Source organism: Hyaena hyaena, unplaced genomic scaffold (genome assembly GCF_003009895.1).
Source record: "Hyaena hyaena isolate Hyena2069 unplaced genomic scaffold, ASM300989v1 scaffold_840, whole genome shotgun sequence".
Lineage (NCBI taxonomy): Eukaryota > Metazoa > Chordata > Mammalia > Carnivora > Hyaenidae > Hyaena > Hyaena hyaena.
In genome coordinates this window covers 157963-183157 of record NW_024081475.1, presented here as the reverse complement: position 1 = coordinate 183157, position 25195 = coordinate 157963, and the positions used below count along the sequence as shown (strand labels likewise).

Below are 25195 nucleotides of genomic sequence, written 5' to 3'. Positions count from 1 at the left end.
GTTGAGTGATGTGGATATTTATTGACATCAATGCCAAACAAGCTAGGACTAAAGGTAGCTATTGGACAGGAACAGAAATCGGTGCAGTTTCCTTCCCGGACAGGATATGCACTCAGATCATCGGACCTAAGATAAAACAAAGACTGGATTGTCAAGAACCAAACACGGGTTAAGTTTGACTCATTAATATCAAAATTGCTAAAGGCAAAACGGAGAAGTTTAAAAATATTCTTTGCGCTAAGCTCACAGAAGCAAATAAAAAACTAAAGCTAATCCTAAAACTTCAGGACGTAGGATATAGACACGACATCGTTACATTTTTGCACAGGCGAAACGGTGTCATACCCTTCACTGGCCTCGTACTACAATTACACGTTTGTGGCGTCTACGCTACACAAAGCCAACAGTTATCACCAACAGTGAGTGTGATTAGATCTGACCCAGACTTCACAGTGACTCTGTTCCACTCAAATGGAGACAGTCCAACCCGGGGTGTGACAGAGCCCTCTGAGTACAGAACCGGCTGCCCTATTAGCCCGGCTCTGTCATCCCTAGTGAGGCCCTCACTTGACACTTCCCACCTGCAACCCGCCATGCGTGTCCTCTCCCTCATCTCTGACACTTTGAAAAGGACTTTGTAGGAACTGCATACAAAAAATGAAATTGTATTTCCAACCCGAACCTGCGATCAGGTTCCTGCTCGGACACAAAGATAAAAAAACAAACAACAACAACAACAACAACATTACTCCTCTGCAGTGTACCCCACCAGCACAGCGATCCCCTTCCTCTGTCTCTATTCCTTTGCCCTGAAGGCACTTCTGGATTGCTTAATGCATGCTCTTTGGCTGCCTAGACAGTCAGGACACCTAAGGCCATTTGGACTTCTCACTCCTCGCCTCCTTCTTTCCTATGGCTAATACCACTTTCCTGCTTCTTTTCTATTCCCGAGTCTCCACACTTGGTGCTGTCGTCAGGCGGACAGAGTCGATTGCGGCTTCGGGCCCCCGGCTGGTAAAGCTGCATTGCTGGGCGATCCTAAAGCAAAATTAAATGTTAATGTCACAACATTGCTGCTCAGCATTCACAGGGGATTTTCAGAGTCACCGCTCGGGTATTGGCTTATACCCGAAACAACTCACACAGGACCAGATGTGAGGGCACGGTACGTGACAGTGTGGACGGTTAACTTGCTTCGAACCGCCCGCTTCCTTTCCCGTACCTCCAAAGAAAAGCAACCGTTTGTTAAGTATTATTTTCTATGCCTCGGATACGTTTTCATTTTTTTTTTTTCCGGATACGTTTTCAATAAATCTAATTTTGGTAACCATCTCGCGGTGAACTGAATTAGCTTGAATTTTCTTTCCTTAGAAACCTCAGCCATTCCCTGTCTCTCCTCCCCATCCGTAAACAGGCTTTAACATTCACTACTGCATAGGAAAGTTTTAGGAGTAAAACAAAAATTAAAGCGTGCAAACTCTCGGGACGCCTGGGGGGCTCCGTCGGTGAAGCATCGGACTTGATTTCGGCTCAGGTCCTGATCTGGCGGTTTGTCAATTCTAGACCCAGAGTAGGCGGGCTGTCAGCACAGAGCCTGCTTGGGATTCTCTCCCCCTCTCTCTCTCAAATAAATAAAAAACTTAAAGAAAACTTGGATGTATCGGCCCTTTTTGTTTTATTATTGTTTTTTCTTTAATGTTTTATTTATTTCTGAGAGAGAGACAGCATGAGCAGGGGAGGGTCAGACAGAGAGGGAGACACAGACTCTGAAGCAGGCTCCAGGCTCTGAGCTGGCTGTCAGCACAGAGCCTGATGCGGGGCTCAGTCCCACTTACCGTGAGATCGTGACCTGACCCAAAGTCAGACGCTCAACCGACTGAACCACCCAGGCGCCCTAATATCGGCCCTTTTTAGAACTCAACAAAAAGTTACATGCGCCTTCCTTACCCTTTCTCCTTGGCGTCTAAAAGCTAGCCTTAAAGCATTATTTTCAACTGAACAATTCCAGCAAAATGTTCCAATATTTTTATAAGTTAAGATGTTAAACAGGTAAGACTCCGGCATAGTATCATCCACATGGATGATAACTGACAATGACAAGTTAGAATCCGCTAAATATTTTTAAACCCATAAGTTCTCGTGACAAGATGAAACTTGCGGATGACCTAGAGGTTGCTGGGGTCCCTGACTCATTACTCTGAATGCCGGTGCATAAAGGGAAAGGATCAAGTGTGTATTTTGCCTTTCCTGGAAAAACTGAATTTCAGGCTACAAATGCTTAGAATACATGGATCAGGCTTACAATACCTGAACCTACTGATCGGTTGTTTTCAATTTTTTCACCTTGAGAAATTTTAAATCTATAGACATGTTGCAAAACCTGTATAATGAACACCAATACCCTTCTCCTGGATCCGCAATTATTAACATTTTGTCCTGTGCTTTTTCTGCCTCGAGTACACACGTACATACATTATTTGGCATTTGAGAGTACGTTGAACACACCATGACCCTTCATCCTTAAATATTTCAGCCTGTGTATTCTAAGAACAAGGACATCCTATTCCACAACCGCAACACGATGGCCACTGATGGATCATAACATGACACTAACGGGACACCCAGGTCTCACAGGTTTCCTGGGATCATGCAGTGGGAAGTACACAACACCATCTATGAGGTACTCTTTTTTTTTTCTTTTATGATTTTACTTTTAAGTAATCTCTATACCCAACACAGGGCTCAAACTCACAACCCCGAGCTCAAGAGTCGCGTGCTCTACCGGCCGAGCCACTCAGGCGCCCCTCCGCCTATGAAGTGTTCTTGCCAAAAATTGAGCCTGAATGTACTCAGGCCTGTGGGTGAGGGGCCGCCGGTTTTTATGAAAAGAGTCTGGCACACAGCCGTACTCACTCTTCATATTATCTACTGCTTTTCTACAGAGCTTAGTGGGTGTCATAGACACCATATGGCCCACAAGGCCTACAATATTTACCATCTGGCCCTGTACAGGGAAAAAATCTGCCGACCCCTGCCCTAGATATAACTACCAGGTTTCAAGGAAACATAGAAGACAGACAAACATGTTAAATGACACCACGGGGAGAGAGTTAGCCCATCCAACTTAGAGCTGACAGTTCCACAGGGCAAACTGGTCTTTGCAGCAAATAAATGGCAGGAAAACAAGGGGGGGGAGGATTGTTTAGATTAAAAGAGACCGAAGGATACAATACAATCTGCGGACCTTGTTTAGAGCCTATAAAGAAATTACTGGTGAGAATGATTGGGAAAAACACAGTAGATAGGTTGCTAAGAATTACTAGTAGGGGTGGGGGGGTTGGTGTGAAAATGCTACCGGGGGTTATAGTAACAAAAAGAATCTGTGTCTCTAATATTGATGTATGTAAAGAAGCAATTGTCGGTCTAGGATTTGCCTGAAGCTAATCAGCAGGGGCAGGGATGGACGGGCGGGGTAGGAGGGCTGGTAAGTGCTGAAGCTGGGGGACTGGTGTGTCGTGTTCGTCTCTGTTCTACTGTTGTGTACGTTTTGTCTACAAGAAGGTAATCAAAGGACCCAACTGAGACCGAAACAAAGCTCCCGAACGGCAAGCTGGCCTTTGCCTTTACGCGGGGGCAAGGGGAGAGCAAAGGTCCTCATGGGAAGAAACAGAACGAAAAGCAGCACCTTGTTTCTTATGCGATCTCTCTTAACCACTTCCTCTTTCTTTTCAGTCTTTTCGGAGCTGCCTACGGATTCGGTGCTTTCGGCCTTCTTTCCTTTGTCCCGAACCGCTTCTTTCTCTTTTTTCATCTCGTCTTCCTTCCTCTTAAACGCCTTCTCCTTCTCATAGCGCTCCTTCTGCCTGCGGCGCTCCTCCTCCTGCCGCTTCAGCCTCTCCCTTTCCCGCAGGAGGCGCTCCTGGTCCCGCTCGTAGTCCCGGTCGCGGTCGCGGTCCCTGTCCCGGTCCCGGTAGTCTCTGCCGCTCTCATCTTCAGGCCTGCGTGGGGAACAGATTTCAGATGGTGCCCCCAAATGCCACCTGCTCGCTTGCGTGCTTGCGCAGGGGCACTCGGGTTAGGATGCATTAGGACCAGCGACGACAAGTACGCATTTGGAGCAGGGTGAAAACAAACAAAGCGAGCGTTTTGAAAACCAAGAACAAAACCCAAAGTACATTCGCCCGGACTAAGACTAGACTATCTGAAACCTTTCCTCCTCACCCTCCCGCCGCCCCCGCCCTCCCCCCCACTTCAGACACGAGTTCAGGACACAGTGGTTAAACTAGCATGTGGATACCCGCCGAAAACAGAGTGAACCAAAGGGCCCTCGGCCACTGACCTCTTAGGCTTTTCGTCTTTAGGCTCGCCGTCAGAGCGCTTGGGCAGTGCACAACTTTGCCCGCTGGCTCTTTCATCATTCAGATTCTCTTTGTCCAGTTTCTTGGCTTTTTCTCTTTTGTCTAATTCTTTTTCCTCTCCCTTTTCGGGCTTCTTGAGTAGCTTTAAAGAGAACAAACATATTCTTATTTCCAAGGGTGGGACATTCTCTTCTGGGTCTATCCAAGAAAACAATATACGAAGTGTTTTAAACTTGGGCTATAGGAGGCCTTTTTCTGCGGCTACCCTTAAACTTCCAGGTGAAGAGCTAGCTAGTGCACGAGAGCAGTACTTGACTAAAAGGATGCTATGAACGTGAAAGTGTTATCCACTCCAGGTGGTTTAATCACTTGTGGCAATAGGATCAAGGCTCCTTTGGCTTTAAACGGGTCACCCTGTTAGTGAGCCAGTGCACACTTTCCAGTGTGTCTTCTGTAGCCAACTAGCATACTGATGTGGCTTGATGGGAAAATAGGCCACAAATTGAAAATGCCGGGCAGATCATTACTGTTGGACAGTAACGTCGGACAGCAGTGGGCTCGTCGTGCTCGGAGTGACCAATACCTTTGTTGCCAAAGGAGAGATCCATTGCAAGAATAATTTTGCCTTGAGCCTGAGAATAACATGCTTATGATGGCCCAATCATAGTTTTCATCATTCGATTTAATGATCCAAAGACCTCACAGAACGGTGAAGTTCCATCCCTACGGAGTAGGAGCTCTGCTCAGTCACATATATATACATACACGTACATATATATGACACACATATATATGACAAAATGCAATTCTGAAATAAACGTGCTTTATGAAGTCCAAATTGCTAACCAAATAGTCTCTTTCTCACATCACTGCCACAAACCTCTCTAGAATATCCCCCAAGTACCGGATATCCAGAGTGATTCTTAGGCGAGATGGAAGAATTTCAAGTCTCAGAGTGAAGGCATCATACAAAGGCTCATCTCAGGGTGAAGGCATCACACAAGTCAGCAAGCAAGAGGCAAAGCACCATGAGAAGGGCCTAAGCACGAAGGGCTGCAGCACGCGGCCACTGCGAATGGCAGGTCCAAACTGGACACTATGAGTGATGTCAAGTGAGGATGCCATGTGCAGGTTTCATTGGAAGTGTTCTCATTGTTTCTAGTGAACACCTTTGTTAGAGGCCAGGATGTTCATTACTCTATTAAGAACGATCATGAAGGTTTCTAGTATGGCTGGTGTGACCTTTTTTGCCTTGCTGATAGGAACAGCAAGTCGGGTCATTTGTGCCATAGCAGAGACAGAGAGAGAGAGAGAGAGAGAGAGAGAGAGAGAGAGAGACAGAGAGAGAGATCTCTAGAAGGAACTGAGGTGGGAATCTTTCCACCCCACTGCGAAGCTCCTTATCACTGATAATGAGCCCGGGGGAGACTCGGAGGGGCAAACTCTGGCCATATAAACTGCTTGGGTTTGAGGGGGAGACCCTGCCACCGTCTCTGTGAGCTGTTTTTCTGACTTTCTCTGAGGTACTAGGTACAGGTACTCCCCCGGGACGTTTGATGGAGCAAGAGCTGCCTCGGCCGCGCCTTCAGAAGGGAAGCCGGGTGGCTGGGAGTTTCCTCTAAGCTTGCCTCTTCCTAGGCTGCGCGCATTAAATCAGAATCGGCCGCTCACAGACCCCCAGAGAGATGAAAGGAGGTAACGCGGGGAATCACGGGAAAGGGGAAGCGTGTGATACAGGATATACTTATCCCCGATACCCCCACAAGGCAGCCAGTTATGGGAGGCATATGAAGGGAGAGAGCGATTGGGGCATGGTTGTCCTCTAGCCGTAGATTATGTTAAAGCTTCCGGGTACCCAGCAGAGCATCAGGAAGTCACCGGGGCTTCCTTCTCAAGTAGGAATTGAAAAGGGCTCAGATTTTGAGAAGACTCGAGTCAGTCTGAAGGAGTTTGCTACAGGTATCACTACCACCACCACCAAAGGGACTTATTATGGACTAAGACCTGCGTGTGTGACATGATACTAGGTGCACTGTATCATGTACCTGGGTCCTTACATTTTTCTGATTCACAGCTTGTAACAGAAACCTGTGTACCTGAAGACAGTGGAAAACAAACAGATGAGGCAACTTCATGTATCAAATATGAAGGAAAAGCTGAGTAAAACCCATAATTCATGCCAGCCAGCCCTAAGCCCTTACTTATGAAGAGCTGAGAATAATACTCCGAACACTGAACATTTTCGGTGATAAAAATAACAGATCTTCACGACAAAATGGCATGTAAATTACTGAGTCCGTTTAGATTAGCTTGATTTTTTAAAAACCATACCATTAGCATTTTAGGAAAGATTTCTGTTGGTTCACCTCCCCCCACAAAAAGACAAAAACAAATTAAAAAAAAACCACTCTATTTACAACAGCACAAGATACATGCATATTTAAAGAAGTACATGCAATTTTTAGCGACATGCAGTCAGTTCACATCAGTTTCATACCTTTATCTTTGGTTCGTCCTTTAATTTGTCCCTCTCTGGAACTCGGTCTATCTTCTTTAGCTTTTCTATGTCTTTCCTTTTTCGTTTTTCTTCTTCTTTCCATTTCCTCCTCTCTTCTTCTCTTTGCCTTTTTCTTTCTATTTCTCGCCGCCTCCTTTCCTCTCTCTTTTCTTCTCTCATTCTCTGGAAAGAAACATCCACGTAAGCCTCCCGACAAGATGAACGTCACCAAAAACTTAATCCAAAAGGTACGGTGGGCACCCACTAAACGGGATGATCTTTCCTGCCTACTTTCTACAAAGTGGCATTCTACCTCTTTAACTCCCTCCCCACCCCACTGAGAACCTGGGAATAAAGACCAGGGCCTGCTAGCTTCAGAGTCTCCCGCTGCTGCCTGCGTGCCATATTTCCAGAGGCTTTCGGGAAATCAGGGGAGCGTCTCTGCAATAAGCTAAAGACCCTCTGGGTTTGCAGGGTGGGTCCTTGGTCCAACAACACGAAGGACAGGGCCAGAGGCCGATGAGCCACAGCTTTCAAAGAATAATGGTAGAAAAGCATTCTCCTCTAGGGTCCCAACGCTCATATGTTTATGGATATGAACCAGTGAAATCAAAAGTATCGAGAGAACTATAAAAACAAAAGGTTTACCTGCTTGTTTTTCAGGAAGCTCAAAAGTGGGGTTGTCTTTTTAGCTACATAAATGTAAACAGATTATTAATAATACTTATCAACCCCTAGAAAGGATTCCATTTTCTGACATTCCCTGCCAACCACCCAAGGTGGGAAAACTATACCCGTTAAGACAGTTCACCAGTGCACTATCAGGAAAGAGTTTTACAGTAGTTTACGTCAATGCTGAAGGTTTGAAATATGTTTTCAAGAGTGGGGAAATCCAAATTAAAAGTTTTTTTTTTGTTGTTTTTTTTTTTTTTTTTTTTTTTTTTAACAGACCAATTCCCAGTGCCAGCGAGAATTAAGTGCAAAGGGACATTTTCGTGTTTCACGGACAGCAGTATAAATTTGTTCACCAGGGAAGAAATTGGGGGAAGGGGCTAAAAATATCTCATCTTCTTGTCCCCGTAATTCCACTTCTGGGAATTTATTCTAAGGCAATTTTCAGAGATGGGCGTAGACTCTGCATCCATTAATAAAATCCATTTTAGAAAAATAATGTAATCTTCAGTAGCCTGAACAATGCTAGCTAGCTGTGTAGTTAACAGTTTTGAAAGCATACTTCCTTTGGATAAATTCCTAGGAGTGGAAATGCTTATGTTTGGAGCTGAGAGAGGAGTGACAATTTACTACTAGGACCAACGTCCAACCTAGAACTTCTCAAGGAGTTTTCAATTTGGCAGTAACTAACTTCATTTTTTGATATTTGCAGTTCACATGGTTTTCAGGAATGTGAGCCGCTTTTGTTACTAGAAAATACCAATTGATCTTCAGAGGCTTACCGACGTCTAAAGGTCCCATGAGTCTTCAAGCCTTTTCTACATATATTTGTGTGACATTAAAGTACGTCAGAGAATTTTTCCCATCTTATCAGTGCATTTACGTAGTCCTGTGAGGGAGGTATTAGCCTCTGCACTTTATAGCAAAACAAACAGAGGCCCAGAGAAGTTAGCACCTTCCCCACGGTCGCAAAGCTAGCAAGGGACAGAAGCAGGAGTTGGGTCTTCTGATGAAAAAGCCATTGCCCTGAATTCCTGTTGCCCACTTACCTATTAATTCTCTATTTTTTGCTTCTATTTCCTCTAGCAGTGTCTCCGGAGTAGATGTCATTTTCTCATTATCTGCAGCGTAACTTTCCAAAAATTTCCTATATTCTGGATCTAAATAATTGTTTTGGTAAACAGAAAATATAGCAGACTTTAAAAAAAACTTTCTACACGTTGGAAGATTAAAACTAAACCTGAACAAACATGCCCACTAGACTCGTTAGGGCTCTGTTGGTCCATTACTCTCAGAACTCTGAGGCCCTGTACTCACTAACGGAGGCTGGCAGCACGTCAAGTCACAGATAATCAGACACCACACGTTGTAACAGAACCTCTAGGCGTGTTGAGTAGTTTGCTTTTAAAAGCGACTGTCCACCTCATCCAGACTGACACTTAGGTGAGAACTGAAAGTTGTAGTTAGGGGACCTCCACGGTATTAGAGAGCATGTCAGCAATTCCGGTACGGGCCCACCTCACTTTAAGTAAACCCAACACAGTGGGGTTCTTTTCTCGATGCATCTGACATCAGGAAGGGTAACACATCGGAGTCATCCCATTGCTTGTATCTGGAAGTTTCTGGGCACTGTGGGGGCATGTCACTTGATCTAGTCCTTCAGACCTGAATCTATGATGTAATCAGCAACAAGCTATGTGTTGAATCTTTTCTGTGTTTTCTTTATAATACCCGCTATAATGATAAGTCATGGATATCAAACTAGAGGATTCCAAAATATCAGATAGAAGACGTCCCAGTAGAGGCCATATCCAACGTAATAGTACACAGAGCTCAAAATCTGGATCGGGTTTACCTTGCGGGGCAATTATTCCCGTGTTTCAGTTCCCGTATTCCAGTTCAATGTCATTGCTATGTGTTCAGTTAACTGCATGTTCAAAGCCTAAGAAAATAGGACTGGCTATTTCAGCTACTTTAGGTTAAGTTCCTCTAGTATAGAAAAATTTCCATTCCAGCTCTCAATGATAAACCTTCCCTCTTTATAAAAATGGAAACCAAAAAATCACCATCATCATCAAATACATTGAGATCTCAAGGAGTTGTACTTTGATACATCTGATTTTTCCCCATTGCCTTCTAATCAATAAACTGATGGATTGACCGCTCGACAGTCAACACTATATTGCTTGATGGAGAAGGAATGAAATGGCACTAGCCCAAGAGAGAGGGGCTCTACGGAAAACCCACTTCTAGTCTACCAATTAAGCAAAACTTAATTACATTTCTCAGGAACTTTATTCTGTATGTTTTCCTATTTAAAAGACTGGAATCCAATTAAGTCCCACAAAAGGACTATTTTTTTTTTTTAAACCCGTGGCAATAGCATTATAGAACTGGAGCTATACTGTACCATCATCGATAGTCCCAACTTTGGTATCTCTTTTCTTAGTCTTCTTTTTTGCAGCTTTTTGAAAAGGTGCAAATTCTACTATGGCAGGATATTCCTGACCTGTTTAGAAAAAATACCACACTTGCTGTAACAACAAAAAAGCCAAAAGTGGATACAAAGAGAGTCATAGGGCCTCTCAATGGGAATAAATCACAGGGGCACAAATCATGTGGGCACAACTAAAATCAGCATGTTACCAAGGGAGCCCCAATTTCACACTGACAACATAATGAAAAGATATGGCAGGAAAGTAAAATCATCATTTAAGTTCAACTTTTAAAGTGTGATATTTTGATATGTGGGGGAAAAATCTATACATCAATTTTCATTGAAAAAATACATCAGAGGGGCACCTGGGTGGCTCAGTCGGTTAAGCATCCAACTTCAGCTCAGGTCATGATCTCACAGTTTGTGAGTTCGGGCCCTGCGTTGGGCTTTGTGCCCACAGCTTGGAGCCTGGATCCTGCTTGGGATTCTGTGTCTCCCTCCCTCTCTCTGCCCCTTCCCCACGTGTGCTCTCTTTCTCAAAAAGGAAACATTTAAAAATATTAAAAAATACATCAGAAATCTCTAGGACAGTCAAATCTATAGAGATACAAGGAAGATGAGTGGTTGCCTAGAGCTGGGGCATAGTTGGGGGTGAATGGGGAGTGGTGGCTAATGAATATGGGGTTTCTCTGTGGAGACCTAAATGTATTCTAAAGTTAGATGGTGGTGTTGGTTGTGCAGCTCTGTGAATACATTAAAAACCACTGAACTGTACACTTTAAACAAAGGGTGAATTTTATGACATGTGAATTATATCTCAATAAAGCTGTTATTAAAACATATACCAGGGGACACCAAAAGCACAGGCAATAAGAGTGAAAAATAACTGGAACTACATCAAAATGAAAAACTTTTGTTCATCTAAGGAAAAAAAGTCAACAAAGTCAAAAGGCAACCTACTGAACGGGAGAAATTACTTGCAATCTATACATCTGATATACAAAATATATAAATAATTCTTACAAGTCCACAGCAACAGAGCCCAATTAAAAAATGTCCAAAGGACTTGAATAGACATTTCTACAAAGATGATATACAAATGGCCAACAAGCTTATGTAAAGATTAAATTACCCCACTAATCATCAGGGAAATGCAAATCAAAACCACAATGAGAGATCACCTCACATCCATTAGAATGGTAGCTATTCAATGGAAAAATAAAAGAGACTAACAAGTGTTGAAAAGGACATGGAGAAATTAGAACCCTTGTGCATTACTGGTAGGAATGCAAAATGGTGCAGCTGTTATAGAAAACAATGTGGTGGTTCCTTGAAAATAAAACTAGAATGACCCTATGACCCAGCAACTCCACCTTTGGGTATATATTCAAAAGAAGTGAAAGCAGAGACCTGCACAGATATTTGTATGCCCACGTTCATGGGAGCATTATTTACAATAGCCAAAATGTGGAAGCAACTCAAATGTCCTCAACAGATAAATGGTTAAGCAAAATGTAGCATCTATACATACACAATGGAATATTACTTAACACTTAAAAAGGATTTTCTGACACACTCTATGACATGGCTCAACCTTGGGGGCATTATGCTAAATAAACAAGCCAATGGCAGAAAGTCAGATCCTAGATGGTTCCGCTCCTATGAGGTACCCAGAATGGTCAATTTTATGGAGACAAATGATGGTTCAGCGAGGCAGAATGGTAGTTGCCAGAGGCTGGGGGGAGGGAGAGATGGGGATTTACTGTTTAATGGGTATAGAGTTCCAGTCTTGCAAGATAAACAGGTTCTAAGAATTGGTTGCACAACAGCGTGAATGTACTCAACTGAACTGTAGATTTCAAGTGGTGAACATGGCAAATTCTGTGTATTTTACCACGATTTAAAAAAATGTGTACAAAAAAAAAGGAATGAGGTAATAATATAGGCTAGAACACAGAGGAACCTTGCAAACATGTCAAGTAAAAGAGGCAGTCACAGAGGCCACATATTGTATGATTCTGCTTCTAGGAAAGGTGCACAAGAGGGGAAAAGGGAGATGACCGCATAATGGTCATAGGATTCTTTTTGGAGTAATGAAAACATTCTGGAATTACCTCGTGGTGATGGTTGTACAACTTTGTGAATATACTAAAGACCATGGAATTTTACAGTACGTGAATTATATCTCAATAAAAAAAAAACCTCCAAGTGACTGCTGGAAAAAGAAAATACACCAGACCCCTGCTATAGAATAATGTCATAAAGGGCATACAATACGATCATTGGCATGTAGACATAAGCCAGAATAGAATAGATAGAAATGACCAGAAGGTATCACAAAGCAGTGAGGGAGGAAGCATGGTATTGGAAATCACACTGAATACAGAATCAGATTCGCTTTTTAACTGATATATTTGAGAATAAATAAACCAGACTGAAGCAGAAGGAATTGCGAGAGAGGCTGAAACAAACAAACAAAAAATCCCAGAAGTGAGGCCAGGCTATGGACTTTGGATTCCCCCCATCCCCCGGAAACTATCTTAAATCACTGTTTTCAAAAACATTAATTTCATGGCCAATATAACAGACTGAGTTATACAGAGATGGGGGGGAAAAAAGGAAAATTTTATAAGTTTAGAGACAGTGGGTGGTCTCAGCATTGGGAGGCAAGGACACAGTGTGAAAGTATTAGTAAGTAGACGAATGAGATATAAAAAATAAACTGGCAAAATTCATCACTTGTTTAAATATAAGGGATAAAGAGAGGAAAAAGTTAAACATAACTCAGGTTTCTAGGAAAACATTGCTATCTACTGGAATGAAGTTGGAGTGGAGAAGTAAGTGGTTTTGGGGGGCTCGGGCATCAATAAAATCTGGTCAAACATCACGGAAATCCTTCAACTTTTACTGCCATTTTCCCTGCCAAAGATTTCCATTTTATCAACTCTGAAGTTAGTACTGAAAAACAGCCCAACAAAAAGACACACTGTTTGCCTACAATAGTTACAAAGACAAAAAAGAAAAGTGGCAAAAGGCAGCTTGGATATTCTCTAGCTAAATGTCCCAAGTGGCAGATAATAAGCAAGTTTTTCTTCCCTGTACACTCCTGGAGCAAAGCAGGAGATCAGGAAGTTGGATGTTTTAAGTACAAATACAAACTAGAACCTTGAACACCGTTCCCACCTGGGAATTGCTGGCTTAAAGAATTTAAACTAAATCGATCAATGTTGGTCCTTGAAGCAAGATGACAGGTAAATATTTAAAACTTTGTTGTACAAGTTTAAAGAGCCATTTATCAGAATTCCTGCTGAAGCTAGTAAATCATCAAAACAACAGATCACCTAATCCAGGCCCCCCCCAAAAAAAAAATCTGCCACAGGAAGAGAAAACAGTGGCAATTTCATTCAGTTGATCAAACTACAGAAATAACAGATTAATAAAAAATATCCAAGGGCTGTGAAAAGTCACACATCTATTTATAAGACTGCAATGAGCTCAGCAAATGTGTAAAACTCTTTAGATGCTGCACATTTTATCACCGAGTTTTTGAAAAGTTATGAAGGCACTGAGAAAATACCATGATACACACATTGTCTTAAACATACAAATGACAAAGAAACTCCCCTTCAGTTACAAGGACTCACCTTTATTGTCAAGGAATACATAACCATCAAAGCGATCCCTGAACAAAATAATGTCCTCTTGGTTTTTAAAGTTGATGTATGCTCTCGCATACATATGAGGATACAGACTGCAGAGAGGAAAGCAATTATGTAAAAGTGCTTCAGGTGTCTGACTGCATTACAAGTATGCATATATTAAAGAGACAGGCTCAAGAATCAAATGGCAACAGTAGGATCAAAAGGAATGGAAGAAAAATGTGCATTTACCCCCCACCCTCTTTTATTTATTCATTGTTACCTAGTATCATTAGAAAAGAACTCAAAATAATCATGCTCTGGCATAGGCTGAAGGTGTTCCTGCAGCTGCTCCTTGGTCAAAGTGGGAGGTAATCTCCGAATGACCACCTTAAGAAATGAACAAGGAAAATGAAATTAGTACAAATCCATTTCCTGCCATACCTGAAAGAATCACCGTCCCTAAAAAAATATGGTCTTTCAACGATGAGCTCACATATTAAAAACCCAGTAGAAAATTATTCTAATGCTGAGAATTAGCCAAACCTAATCATAAGGCTTTTTTTAAAAAAATAAACTCTTAGAAACGAGAACTCCAGGGAGTAAGGAAAATCTCAGATTCTGTTAAACGCAACCCAACCAACCGTTTACCGGATTTTTGTATCATTTTCTAGCACCCATTTCTCAACAGATGTAGTATCAAGAAATTGTTAGGCCAACCCTGGTCTTTTTGTGGGTACCATGAACATTTGACTTATGATCCCCCCTACCACGGCCAAAACAGAATCTTTCCTCATTTCAGCACAGAGAATTCAAAACTCTAAGAAATACCAAAAGTTCCCTTATTGCTCCCCAAATAGGATGAACCCGACCCGGCCCCCACCCCCGACCATGAATCCCCCCACTCCCGCTCAACTCGCCTCCATTACTACTCTGACCACAAACCACTCCCACCCCTGATGGCCCCTTCACTGTTTAATAATCCTCCCCCCCACCCCCCATTAACCTTCTAATTCCTCATTCTCTTCACTATCGATACCTCTTGCACTCTTTTCTCACAGCTTGTACCTCAACCGTCTCATCTAAGAATCCCTCCCTTTTCCCGCACTCGCACCCCGGGGTTTGGCCGAAAGGGGGGCTCCCTCCATCTCGGGCCAGTGGATGAAGACAGGGCGACGCGATTTTTCACACAGGTAAAGAAGCGGAGGGGCAGACTGGGAGAGGGAAGAGGCCAGCCCCCTCCCAACCATCCTCGCGGGTGGCCGACCCGTCCCGCCCTCTCCCGGGCCAACAGCTGGCCAGGCACCTTGCTCAGCGCCTCCTTCTTCTCCTTATTTCGATCCTGCTTATCTTCCCCTTTGGTGCCGTCCCCCGAAGCTCCACCGCTGCTGCCCGTGGCCCCCGGGGGAGTCAACAGGGTTACTCGCTTCTCTTTAGGCCTATGATCCTTCTCCTCCTTCATGGCCACGGTTTCGCTCCTGATATCCGCAGCTCGGCCTAAACGCCGCTACGCCGGGCACCTACGACGCCCGGCCCACTCCCGCCTAGCTCCGCCCCCAACAAACGTCCCTAGTGATAAGCCAGGCCCCGCGTTCCATTGGGCCCGGCCAGGATCTCGCGAGACTTCAGGGCGCCAGGCTTCCTTTGATGGGAAGGTCTTAGCACCTGGTCTTAACTTCCCGCCGGCCGACATCCCCTGGTGGCCCAGACTCCCTCGGGGCGGCTTGTCTCACGTCATTAGCAACTCCGCCATCTTGGCTAGAACCACTCTTTCGAGGACTACAAATCCCGGCATGCAAAGCAGCTAGCCGCTCCTGGCCAGGCGTCTGGAGCCACTGACGGATCAGTATCTCTATTTGTGAGTAAATGGAATCTTTACTCTTGAAAGTTTAGTGTTTTTCAGATCAAAAGATAGCTTCCGGGGCGCCTGGGTGGCTGAGTCGGTTAAGCGTCCGGCTTCGGCTCAGGTCATGATCTCGCGGTTCGTGGGTTCGAATCCTGCGTTGGGCTCTGTGCTGATCCTAGCCCAGAGCGTGAAGCCTGTTTCAGATCCTGTGTCTCCCTCCCTCTCGGACCCTCCCCTGCTTGCGCTGTCTCTCTCTGTCTCTCAGAAATATATAAAACCTTAGGGGCGCCTGGGTGGCTGACTCGGTTAAGCGTCCGGTTTCGGCTCAGGTCGTGATCTCGCAGTTCGTGGGTTCGGGCCCCGCGTCGGGCTCCGTGCTAACAGCTCAGAGCCTGGAGCCTGTTTCGGATTCTGTGTCTCCCTCTCTCTCTGACCCTCCCCTGCTCACGCTGTCTCTCTGTAGAAATAAAAAACATTTAAAAATTTTATAAAAAAATTTTAACGATTGGTGAACATTATTTTCAGTCAGTTAAACTTCAGTAAAGTTTAGTCCCCTCCAAATGTTAAAAAATGCAAAATTTGCAAAGTATTTCCCTAAATAATAGAGCATTTGTATTTCATGAAGTCAAAGATACCAGTGAATCTAAGACCACCATTATTTTATATATATATACCAAGAAAGAAAAAAAAGTGCTGCCAATTAAATGATGACACACCATCAGTTCATCCTGACTTCAGGGGTGTTAAAATGTGAAACAAAAAGTCAGAATCAATTGAATATGTTATTTGTATGTTGTGTGCAATTAAGGAAAAAGGAAGAGAAATGAGAGAAGGGAAAACGATAAGCTGGAAAGATGCACAAACACCCACAGGGCCCAGGAATCAAGTTAAGGATGCGATAGAAGCGCAAGGCAGAAAGCTGGCTCAGAGCCAGGGTCCCATCTTTGCCAACATCTAAAATATAGTACCCAGACTCTGTCCTTCAGATTTTCTCAGCCTCTATTGCCAAGCCTGTGCCTAATTCCTCTTGACAAGTCTGTCTCCCTGTATTCGAGATCGGTGACTCACTGCCGACTCCAGCACCTGCCTGTCCTTACAAGCCTAGCTTGTATCAGCCTCTGACCTACTGCTTAGCTCTGCGCTTGCATCTTGGTGTCTGCCTCTGTTCTGGAGTGCCCGCTAGCTCGCACCTTTAAACCACTGGCTACATGTCAGCTGTCCGAGTTGGGTGTTCCAGGGCTCAGTCCCGAGACCTCTTCTCTATCTACACTTGTTTCTTTGTTAATCTAATCCATTCTTTTGGCTTCACTGACCGCTCCAAAATTTATATCTGCAGCCCACACCTCTCTCCTGAATTCCAGACTCCGGTTGGCTGTCTCTTTGGTATCTTCTGCATAGATGTTTAACACGCTCAGATTCTCTGAATGCATCCAAAACTGAACACTTGAGCCTTCCCCACACCAGCTATATTCGCTTCCTATTTTTTTATTAATTTTTTTTTCTTGTTGAGAGAGAGAGAGACAGAGCACAAGTGGGGGAGGAGCAGAAAGAGAGGGAGACACAGAATCAGAAGTGAGCTGCCGGCTCTGAGCTGTCAGCACAGAGCCCGACGTGGGCCTCGAACCCACCAACCGTGAGATCATGACCTGAAGTGAAGTCAGACGCTTAACCGACTGAGCCACCCAGGTGCCCTTGTATTGATCTCCTATTGAAGCTATAACAAATTACGACAAATGTAGTGGATTAAAATAACACACATTTATTATCTTACATTTCTGTAGATTAAAAGTCCAACACGTATATCAGGGCACCTGAGTGGCTCAGTCAGGTTAAGTGCTCTCTTGATTTTGGCTCAGGTCATGATCTCACCGTTCGTGAATTTGAGCCCCACATCAGGCATTGTGCTGACAGTGTAGAGCCTACTTGGGATTCTCTCCCTCTCTCCTTGCCACTCCCTTACTTGCATGTGCATTCCGTCTCTCTCTCTCTCTCTCTCTGTCTCTCAAAACAAATAAACTTTAAAAAAAGTCCAACATGGATCTCACTGGACTAAAATTGACGTACAGACAGGACTGAGTTCCATGCTGGAGGCTCTAGGAGAGAATCTAGGTTTTTGTGGGTCATTTTCAGAGTTTTCTTTTAAGTTTATTTATTTATTTTGAGAGAGAGAGAGAGAGAGTTCGCGCACACATGAGCAAGCAGGGGAGGGGCAGAGAGAGAGAGAACCCCAAGCAGGCTCTGCACTCCGACACAGGGTTCAACTCACAAACCATAAGATCATGACCTGAGCCAAGATCAAGAGTCAGATTCTTAACCGACTGAGACCCCCTGGTGCCCCATTTCCAGAGCGTTGAACCTGCTAGGGGCTCATGGCCCCTTTCTCCATCTTCAAAGCCAAGAACATAGCATCTCTCTCTGACTCTGCTTCATCCACCTCTTTTTCACTCTCTTCTGCCTCCCCCTTCCACTTTTTTGTTTGTTTGTTTTCCCCCTTCCACTTGTAAGACCCCTGTGATTATATTGGCCTGAATCATCCAAAATACTCTTCCTATGTTAATGTCAGATAATTAGCCACCTTAATATTCCCTTTGCCATAGAATTTATGTGAAAAAACAAAATTCAGCCAAAGAAATTTGAAGATCTAATTGGCTTTATTAAAGGATTCATGAATTGGGCAGCACCCCATGTGGCAAATAGATGCTCAGGAGAGCTGTACAAAATGGAAGATTTTTATAGATAGAAAGATGGGGCAAGGAAGTTATTAGCAAAAGGTAAGAAAGGACTATTTGAGGCCAGGACATCTTTCTGGGAGGAAGGGAAAGGTCGGGTATGTATCACGCAGGTTACCTCACTCTCAGGGAATTTCAGACTGACTCTTAAAAGATCACACTTCTGCGATAGGTTGAATCCGTAATTAAATCTTGGTTTGCTGTTATAGGGGGCAAATGACTTTATTTCGAGGTTGTTCTTTCTATCTTTTTTTTAAATTATTTTTACATTTTTATTTATTTACAAAAATTTTTTTAATGTTTTATTTATTTCTGAGAGAGAGATAGCATGAGCAGGGGAGGGTCTGAGAGAGAGGGAGACACAGAATCTGAAACAGGCTCTAGGCTCTGAGCTAGCCGTCAGCACAGAGCCCAACGTGGGGCTCGAACCCATGAACTGTGAGGTCATGCCCTGAGCTGGGGTTGGATGCTCAACCGACTGAACCACCCAGGTGCCCCTCTTTCTTTCTTTTTAAACAGTTAACATAGTTACAGGTTCTGGGGATTAGGGTGTAGACAACTTTAGGGGGGCATTTTATTGTCCACCACATGTGGTAAAAGTTTCTTTTTAATTAAACTTTCTTTAAAAAATATTTGATTTATTTTTTTAAAGTAGGCTTCACTCCCAAATTGAACTTGAACTCACGACCCCAAGATCAAGAGTCACATGCTCCACCAACTGAGCCAGCCAGGCACCCCTTCATTAAACTTTTAATCAGGGTAGAATACATATACAAGGCACCTGGCTGGCTCAGTCATTTAAGCATCTGGCTTTGGCTCAGGTTATGATCTTGCGGTTCATGAGTTCGAGCCTCACATTGGGGGAGCTCGAGCCTTGCTTCAGGTGAGCCCCACTTGTCTCTCTCCCCCCTCTCTCTTTCTCTGCCCCAAGTGAGATTCTCTCTCTCCCCCACTCTGCTCCTCCCTCACTTACACCCTCTCTCTCTCAAAAAAAAAAAAAAACTATAATAAAAAAAGGCATGATACATATACAGATAATGTACAAAGAATACATGTACAACTTGGTGAATTTTCACAGAGTGAACGCACTCATGTAACCAGTGCTGAGAGCAAGGAACACTACTGCCAGCATTCTAGATGCTTCCTTTGCTTCCCTTCAAGGTCATTTCCTCCCAGGAATGGTACCATCCCGACTTCAAACAACACTGGTTACTTTTGCCGCTTTAGAAGTTCATGTAAACTCGGGGCGCCTGGGTGGTTTAGTCGGTTAAGCGTCCGACTTTCGCTTAGGTCATGATCTCGCGGTTTGTGGGTTCGAGCCCCGCTTTGGGCTCTGTGCTGACTGCCAGCTGAGAGCCTGGAGCCTATTTCAGAGTCTGTATCTCCCTCTCTCTCTGACCCTCCCCTGCTCACGCTGTCTCTCTCTCTCTCTCCTAGAAATAAATAAAAATATTAAAAAAAAAAAGAAGTTCATGTAAACTCAACCACATGGTGTGTATTCTTGATGTCTGCCTTCTTTCTCTTAACTTTATGAATGTTGGAAATGAGATTCATTTATATTGTCATATGTAGCTTTGATTGTTCATTTTCACTGCTATATAATATTCCTTTGTGGAAACCTACCACATCTATTCATCTATTCTACTATTTGGGGTGCTGCCCTGAATATTCCAGTGCATACCATTTGGTGATCATATGTATGCATTTATATTGGCTACATATCTAGCATTGGAACTGCTGGGTCATAGAGTAAGTATACGTTCCACTTTAATAGAGGAAAAGTTTTACTTGATCTTTTAAGATTCTTCTAGCTGGCCTAAGAATTAAATTGACATAAGACAGATTAACAGGAGAAAAAAAGCCAGAGTTTAATTACATGTGCACAGAGGCCCGATAATAAAATTGAGACCCAAAGAAATGACCACAGCGGGCAGTTTTTAGACTTTTTAGACAAAGAGATTATATACCTGTGAGGAATTGACAGGACAAAGAAAACGTATGTTTAGGGGCTTCAATTAGTAAGGAATTCTAAATTTTACTTTATTTTTTTACTTTAGAGAGAGTAAGAGAGAGAGCATGAACGGGGGAGAGGAAGAGAGGGAAACAGAGAATCCTAAGCAGGCCAGATGCTCAGCACAGAGCCGAACTCGAGGCTCAATCCCACAGCCCTGGGATCATGATCTGAGCCAAAATCAACAGTCTGACACTCAGCCAACTGAGCCACCCAGACGCCCGACAATTAGGAAGGAATTCGAAGCAGAATTTGGTTTGGGGTAATAGATTAGTAAAAGTGTAAGGTTTGTTTTTACACCCTTCTTGGCTCTGAACTGTCTATCTGGTGATAAGGATGTCTCTTTCTTCCTGGTACAGGAAGGATGTACCTTTCATAGGAGATTTATTTCTATCTCTCTGGAAACAAAGTTGGAGGGGGAGTCTGAGTATTCTTGCACTGTGTTTTTTTTTTAATTTGTAAATGTCTTTTTATTTCTGAGAGAGAGAGAGACAGCGTGAGCAGGGGAGGGTCAGAGAGAGAGGGAGACACAGAATCTGAAGCAGGCTCCAGGCTCTGAGCTGTCAGCACAGAGCCCGACGCGGGGCTCGAACCCACGAACTGCGAGATCATGACCTGAGCTGAAGCTAGATGCTTAACCGACTGAGCCATCCAGGGCCCCCGCGCTGGTTGTTTCTTAAATAACTTTTAAATACCTTTTTTAAAATTTAAATTTAATTTTTTAATAGAGTAAAAGCAGGGGAGGGACCAAGGGAAAAGGAGAGAGAGAATCTCAAGCAGGCTCCATGCCCAGCACAGAACCTGACTCGCAGCTCGATCTCAGAACCGTGAACTTATGACCTGAGCTGAAATCAAGAATCAGATGCCTAACCAACTGAGGTGCCCCTTTAACTTTTAATTCAAAATAATCAATATGCCAAGCGATACACTTTGAGGGGGGCCTGTCCTTGGTCCCTATGCTACAATTTTACAAAGTTATTTGGATTTTTTCCCCCCTAAATTTTAAACTCAGACCAAAAGAGAGGCGCCTGGGTGACTCAGTCGATTAAGCCTCCAACTTCAGCTCAGGTCATGATCGCCCGGTTCGTGGGCTCGAGCCCCGTGTCGGGCTCTGTGCTGACAGCTCAGAGTCTGGAGCCTGCTTCGGATTCTGTGTCTCCCTCTCTCTCGGACCCTCCCCTGCTCACGCTGTCTCTCTCTCAGAAATAAATAAAACATTACAAAAAATTTTTTTAACTCAGACCGAAGGATTATAAGATTATTTGCCTAATCCCCCCAATCCTTCTCCATTTCTACTCAGTTATACATAGAGGGAAAGGAGAGGATTATTTATTGAATTTTATTGAAGATGAACATTCAGTTCTCTTCCTGAAAACACACAGACGTGTGGGCACATAGGTAGAGTTAGAAAGTGCTGAAAGGAGAAAGGCAGGCTACGTACAACCGCTTGTGCTGTCTGCCCCCAATTAAAAGGGAAACATGGGCAAGGAGGATTGAACACACGGGAGACACCTTCCTCGCCCTCAAATTTCTGTTCATTTCTGTGCTTTGCTATAGATTGCTTTTCTAATTTTACTAATAAACTAAACCGGAGACTATTTAAGACCCTATGAGCTAAAGAAGAAACCTCGTTACCTGAATAAACATTTTGAAGGCCAGTTTCTAAGAGTAAACTCGACTATGCTTTGTTCTTGATCAGAAGCTACACGGGACCTATTTTTCTACTTTCCTGACATTCAGTACGAGATAACGACTCTTGTCATACTAGTTTACTAACGAGTCTGTCTTTACGCATCCTGTGTTAAAGCACGTATTCGCTCTACTAAGCTCGCAAAACATGTTTTGGAGAATTTTGTGGCGTCACAAACATGTCTGTTGTGGCCAGCTCACAAATTCTGTCTGTTATTAATTACTCAAGTCACGGCAGCCGGACAAATGGCAAGTAAAAAATAGTTGTGCTTCTAACAGGATTTATTCACAATGCAAAGTCTTGCATATACTTTCCCTTATCCCATTTGATTACACTGTTTTTGTTAAATCATAATTCGGTGTTGCTGGTGTTGTGATGACTGTGGCTCGTGGCTGAGACAGACCCTACCATAGACCCTTGAGCAACATGGGTTTGCACAGCGCAGGTCCACTGGTGCGTGGCCTTTTTCCAATAAATATGCATATTCTCCTTATGATTTTCTTAGTAACATTTTTTCTCTAGTTTTACTATAAGAATACAGCATGTAGTACGTGTAACATATGAAATACGAGTTACTCCACTATTTCTGTTATCAACAAGGCTTCCAGTCAACGGTCGGTTGTTAGTAGGTAGGTTTCGAGTGAGTACAAAGTTATACTTGGATTTTTGACTGTGCGGGGGGTTGGTGCCCTTGACGCCCACATTGTCCACAGGTCAGCTGTATACTGTTATGATGCCTCCTATCGAAGATGACATTTCATTTTATCTGCAGTTAATAATTACTTTGGTTGTTTTTCTGGCCTGCTTGATTTGGTTTCTTGTGCCTCTTAGGAATTATTCCAGCAGACTCCTCCGGAGATGTCAAACCCTCCCTCAGAAGGTCAAAAGAATCAGGTAATCTTTCAGTTTAGTTTTTATTTAGTTTTTTTATTTGGAGACATCTTTCTGCCTGCCATCTACCCTTCTACTCCCCTGAGAACTGATTGATATTTAGGCTCATTGCATAGATGTCATCCTGGAAATTCACTTGGTCTTTCTTAGGTTCCCCTTTAGTGGGTGCCGTTCTGTTTTTGACCGTGTGGGTTATTTCTCATTCCTGGCAGTTAAATAATGTTGTTACGCACATTCTCATATATGTTTCTTAAGGCAGGTGTTTCTGTTGTGTATATTTTTAAGAGTGGACTTGCTGCGTCGTAGGTATGTTGAACTTGTGAACTCGGATGGAAAAATGTCACATCTTTCTTGTCACTAAGTGAAAATTTAGCATTTCCTTCAAGTATGACTGTGGGAAAGAAAGCATAGCAGTATCGGCATTACTCATAGGTTTGACTGACAGAAATCATAGATCTTTTCCCAGCACATTATAGCTGTTGCTCATAATGTGAGATACTATTTATGCTGATGCCTTCAATTCTTGAACTTTTTTGGGTTTCTGAGCCAAATTGGCTTGTATGTTGGCTTTCCCCGTGTGAATACTTAATTTCGGAATCCCTGTGTTCAGCTAAGCAAGTGTCATGCTCTTGTGGGTCCATATTTTTTATAATTATCTATTATAATTTTATTTCATTTATATATTTATTTTTAAGTAATCTCTACGCCCAATGTGGGCCTCGAACTCATGACCCTGAGATCAAGAGTCACATGCCCCAGCAACTGAGCCAGCCAGGTGCCCTGTACAATTATCTATTATCATTTTAGTGTGATTTCAGGATGTCGAGCAAATGAAAACGTATTTATTCTTCCATGTTTCCGAACTGTTCTACACGGCTTTAAATTTAAATTGAATCTATAGTTGTATGTTTCTTTCAATATTATATACGTATATATGATTTTAAATAGGTGAGTGTTGTAGAGGTATGTCTGTTATATTAGTTTCTTCCTAAGAACGAGCTTTTGGTTTTATTGATCATTTGCAATTTGTGTGTGTGTTTCTTAATGCTTGCTCTTCTCGTTATCACTTTTTTCCACTGTCTTTTTGGCTTTGGCTTCCCCTTTCTTTCTTTCTTTTTTTAAAAACATTTTTGAGAGAGAGAGACACATACTGTGAGCAGGGTAGGGGCAGAGAAAGAGGGAGACACAGAATCTGAAGTAGGCTCCAGGCTCTGAGCTAACTGTCAGCACAGAGCCTGACGCGGGGTTGAAACCCACGGACTATGAAATGATGACCTGAGCCGAAGTCAGACGCTTAACCGACTGAGCCACCGAGGTGCCCCTGTCCTTCTCTTTCTTTAGCTTCATAAATGGAACTCGAGGGGCACCGGGCTGGCTCAGCCAGTAGAACATGTGACTCTTGATCTCAGGTTTGTGAGTTCAAGCCCCACATTGGTGCTTGAACACATTGGGTGTGGAGACTACTTAAAGTAAGTTAGTAAGGAAATTAAAAAAAAAATAAATGGAACTCTTTATGCATGAATTTGGCATATTTTTGTTTTTTATTAATTTTTAATTTTTTTAATGTTTTATTTATTCCTGAGAGAGAGAGAGAGAGGCAGTGTGAGCAAGGGAAGGTCAGAGAGAGAGGGAGACACATAATCAGAAGCAGGCTCCAGGCTCTGAGCTGTCAGCACAGAGCCTGATGTGGGGCTGGAACCCACGAGCGGTGAGAGATTGACCTGAGCCAAAGTCACACACTTAACCTAGTGAGCCACCCATTTGGCATATTTTTTAAAAATGCATTGAACGCTATACGTTTTCTTCACGAATACTTTTTAGATGCATGCCCCATGTTTTTACATGTATTTTATTGTCATCGATTTCAACTTTTTCATGATTTCCATGAAGCTTTTCTTATGAACCCATTGGCTACCTAGGGTTGTAATTTTAGTTTTTAGATGTACGTTTTTGACTGTTTTCACGGTCTCTTTTAGTATTGATTTAAAATGTCAATATGCATGTTGAATTTTTAATAAGCTTAGAACAGGTAACTACATCATTCTTCCAAACAATACATGGCATTTTCATGCTTGAGCTCCTGTCTTTCGCATCATACCATCCACTGTTCTGTGTGACCATCGTAAGGTATTTGCATTTTTTTTTTAAATTTTTTTTTAATGTTTTATTTATTTTTAGGAGAAAGAGAGAGCGCGAGCAGGGGAGGGTCAGAGAGAGAGGGAGACACAGAATCAGAAGCACGCTCCAGGCTCTGAGCTGGCAGTCAGCATAGAGCCCGACGCGGGGCTCAAACCTACGAACCGTGAGATCATGACCTAAGCGAAAGTCGGACGCTTAACCGACTAAGCCACCCAGGTGCCCCAAGGTATTTGCATTTTATTCTTTAACCTCCCCCTTTATATGTTAACAGTTAGTGCACATTTGGA

At 43.2% G+C, this 25195-nt stretch overlaps 1 protein-coding gene and 1 long non-coding RNA gene across 3 annotated transcripts; one reads left to right on the top strand and one right to left on the bottom strand.

Moving 5' to 3' along the window:
• Positions 1–15145, bottom strand: UPF3B (UPF3B regulator of nonsense mediated mRNA decay). Of its 2 annotated transcripts, XM_039219828.1 has the most exons (11): positions 14909–15145; positions 13886–13992; positions 13609–13715; positions 9938–10036; positions 8577–8687; positions 7504–7547; positions 6856–7038; positions 6416–6454; positions 4340–4500; positions 3686–3998; positions 1–1038 (listed from the first exon to the last, which is right to left on the bottom strand). In XM_039219828.1, exons 1-11 carry the CDS (start codon positions 15062–15064, stop codon positions 889–891), a joined length of 1470 nt encoding a protein of 489 aa, XP_039075759.1. In that variant the 5' UTR covers positions 15065–15145; the 3' UTR covers positions 1–888. The 2 variants fall into 2 exon arrangements, with proteins under 2 accessions (XP_039075759.1, XP_039075760.1); XM_039219829.1 differs by lacking the exon at positions 6416–6454.
• A 239-nt stretch (positions 15146–15384) lies between these two features.
• LOC120222127 lies at positions 15385–24986 on the top strand. The gene is made up of 3 exons (XR_005525969.1): positions 15385–15460; positions 22710–22772; positions 24948–24986. It is a non-coding gene; the product is annotated as an uncharacterized LOC120222127 (long non-coding RNA).
• Positions 24987–25195: the final 209 nt, after the last annotated feature.

Excerpts from the sequence above, each read along its gene's own strand:
- UPF3B (XM_039219828.1), bottom strand. The coding sequence starts at position 15,064 with ATGAAGGAGGAGAAGGATCATAGGCCTAAAGAGAAGCGAGTAACCCTG. Across the intron at positions 13,716-13,885 it reads TTCTTTTCTAATGATACTAG|TCTGTATCCTCATATGTATG; the intron begins GTAACAATGAAT and ends TCCTCTCTGCAG. Across the intron at positions 7,548-8,576 it reads AAAAAATAGAGAATTAATAG|CTAAAAAGACAACCCCACTT; the intron begins GTAAGTGGGCAA and ends ACATTTATGTAG.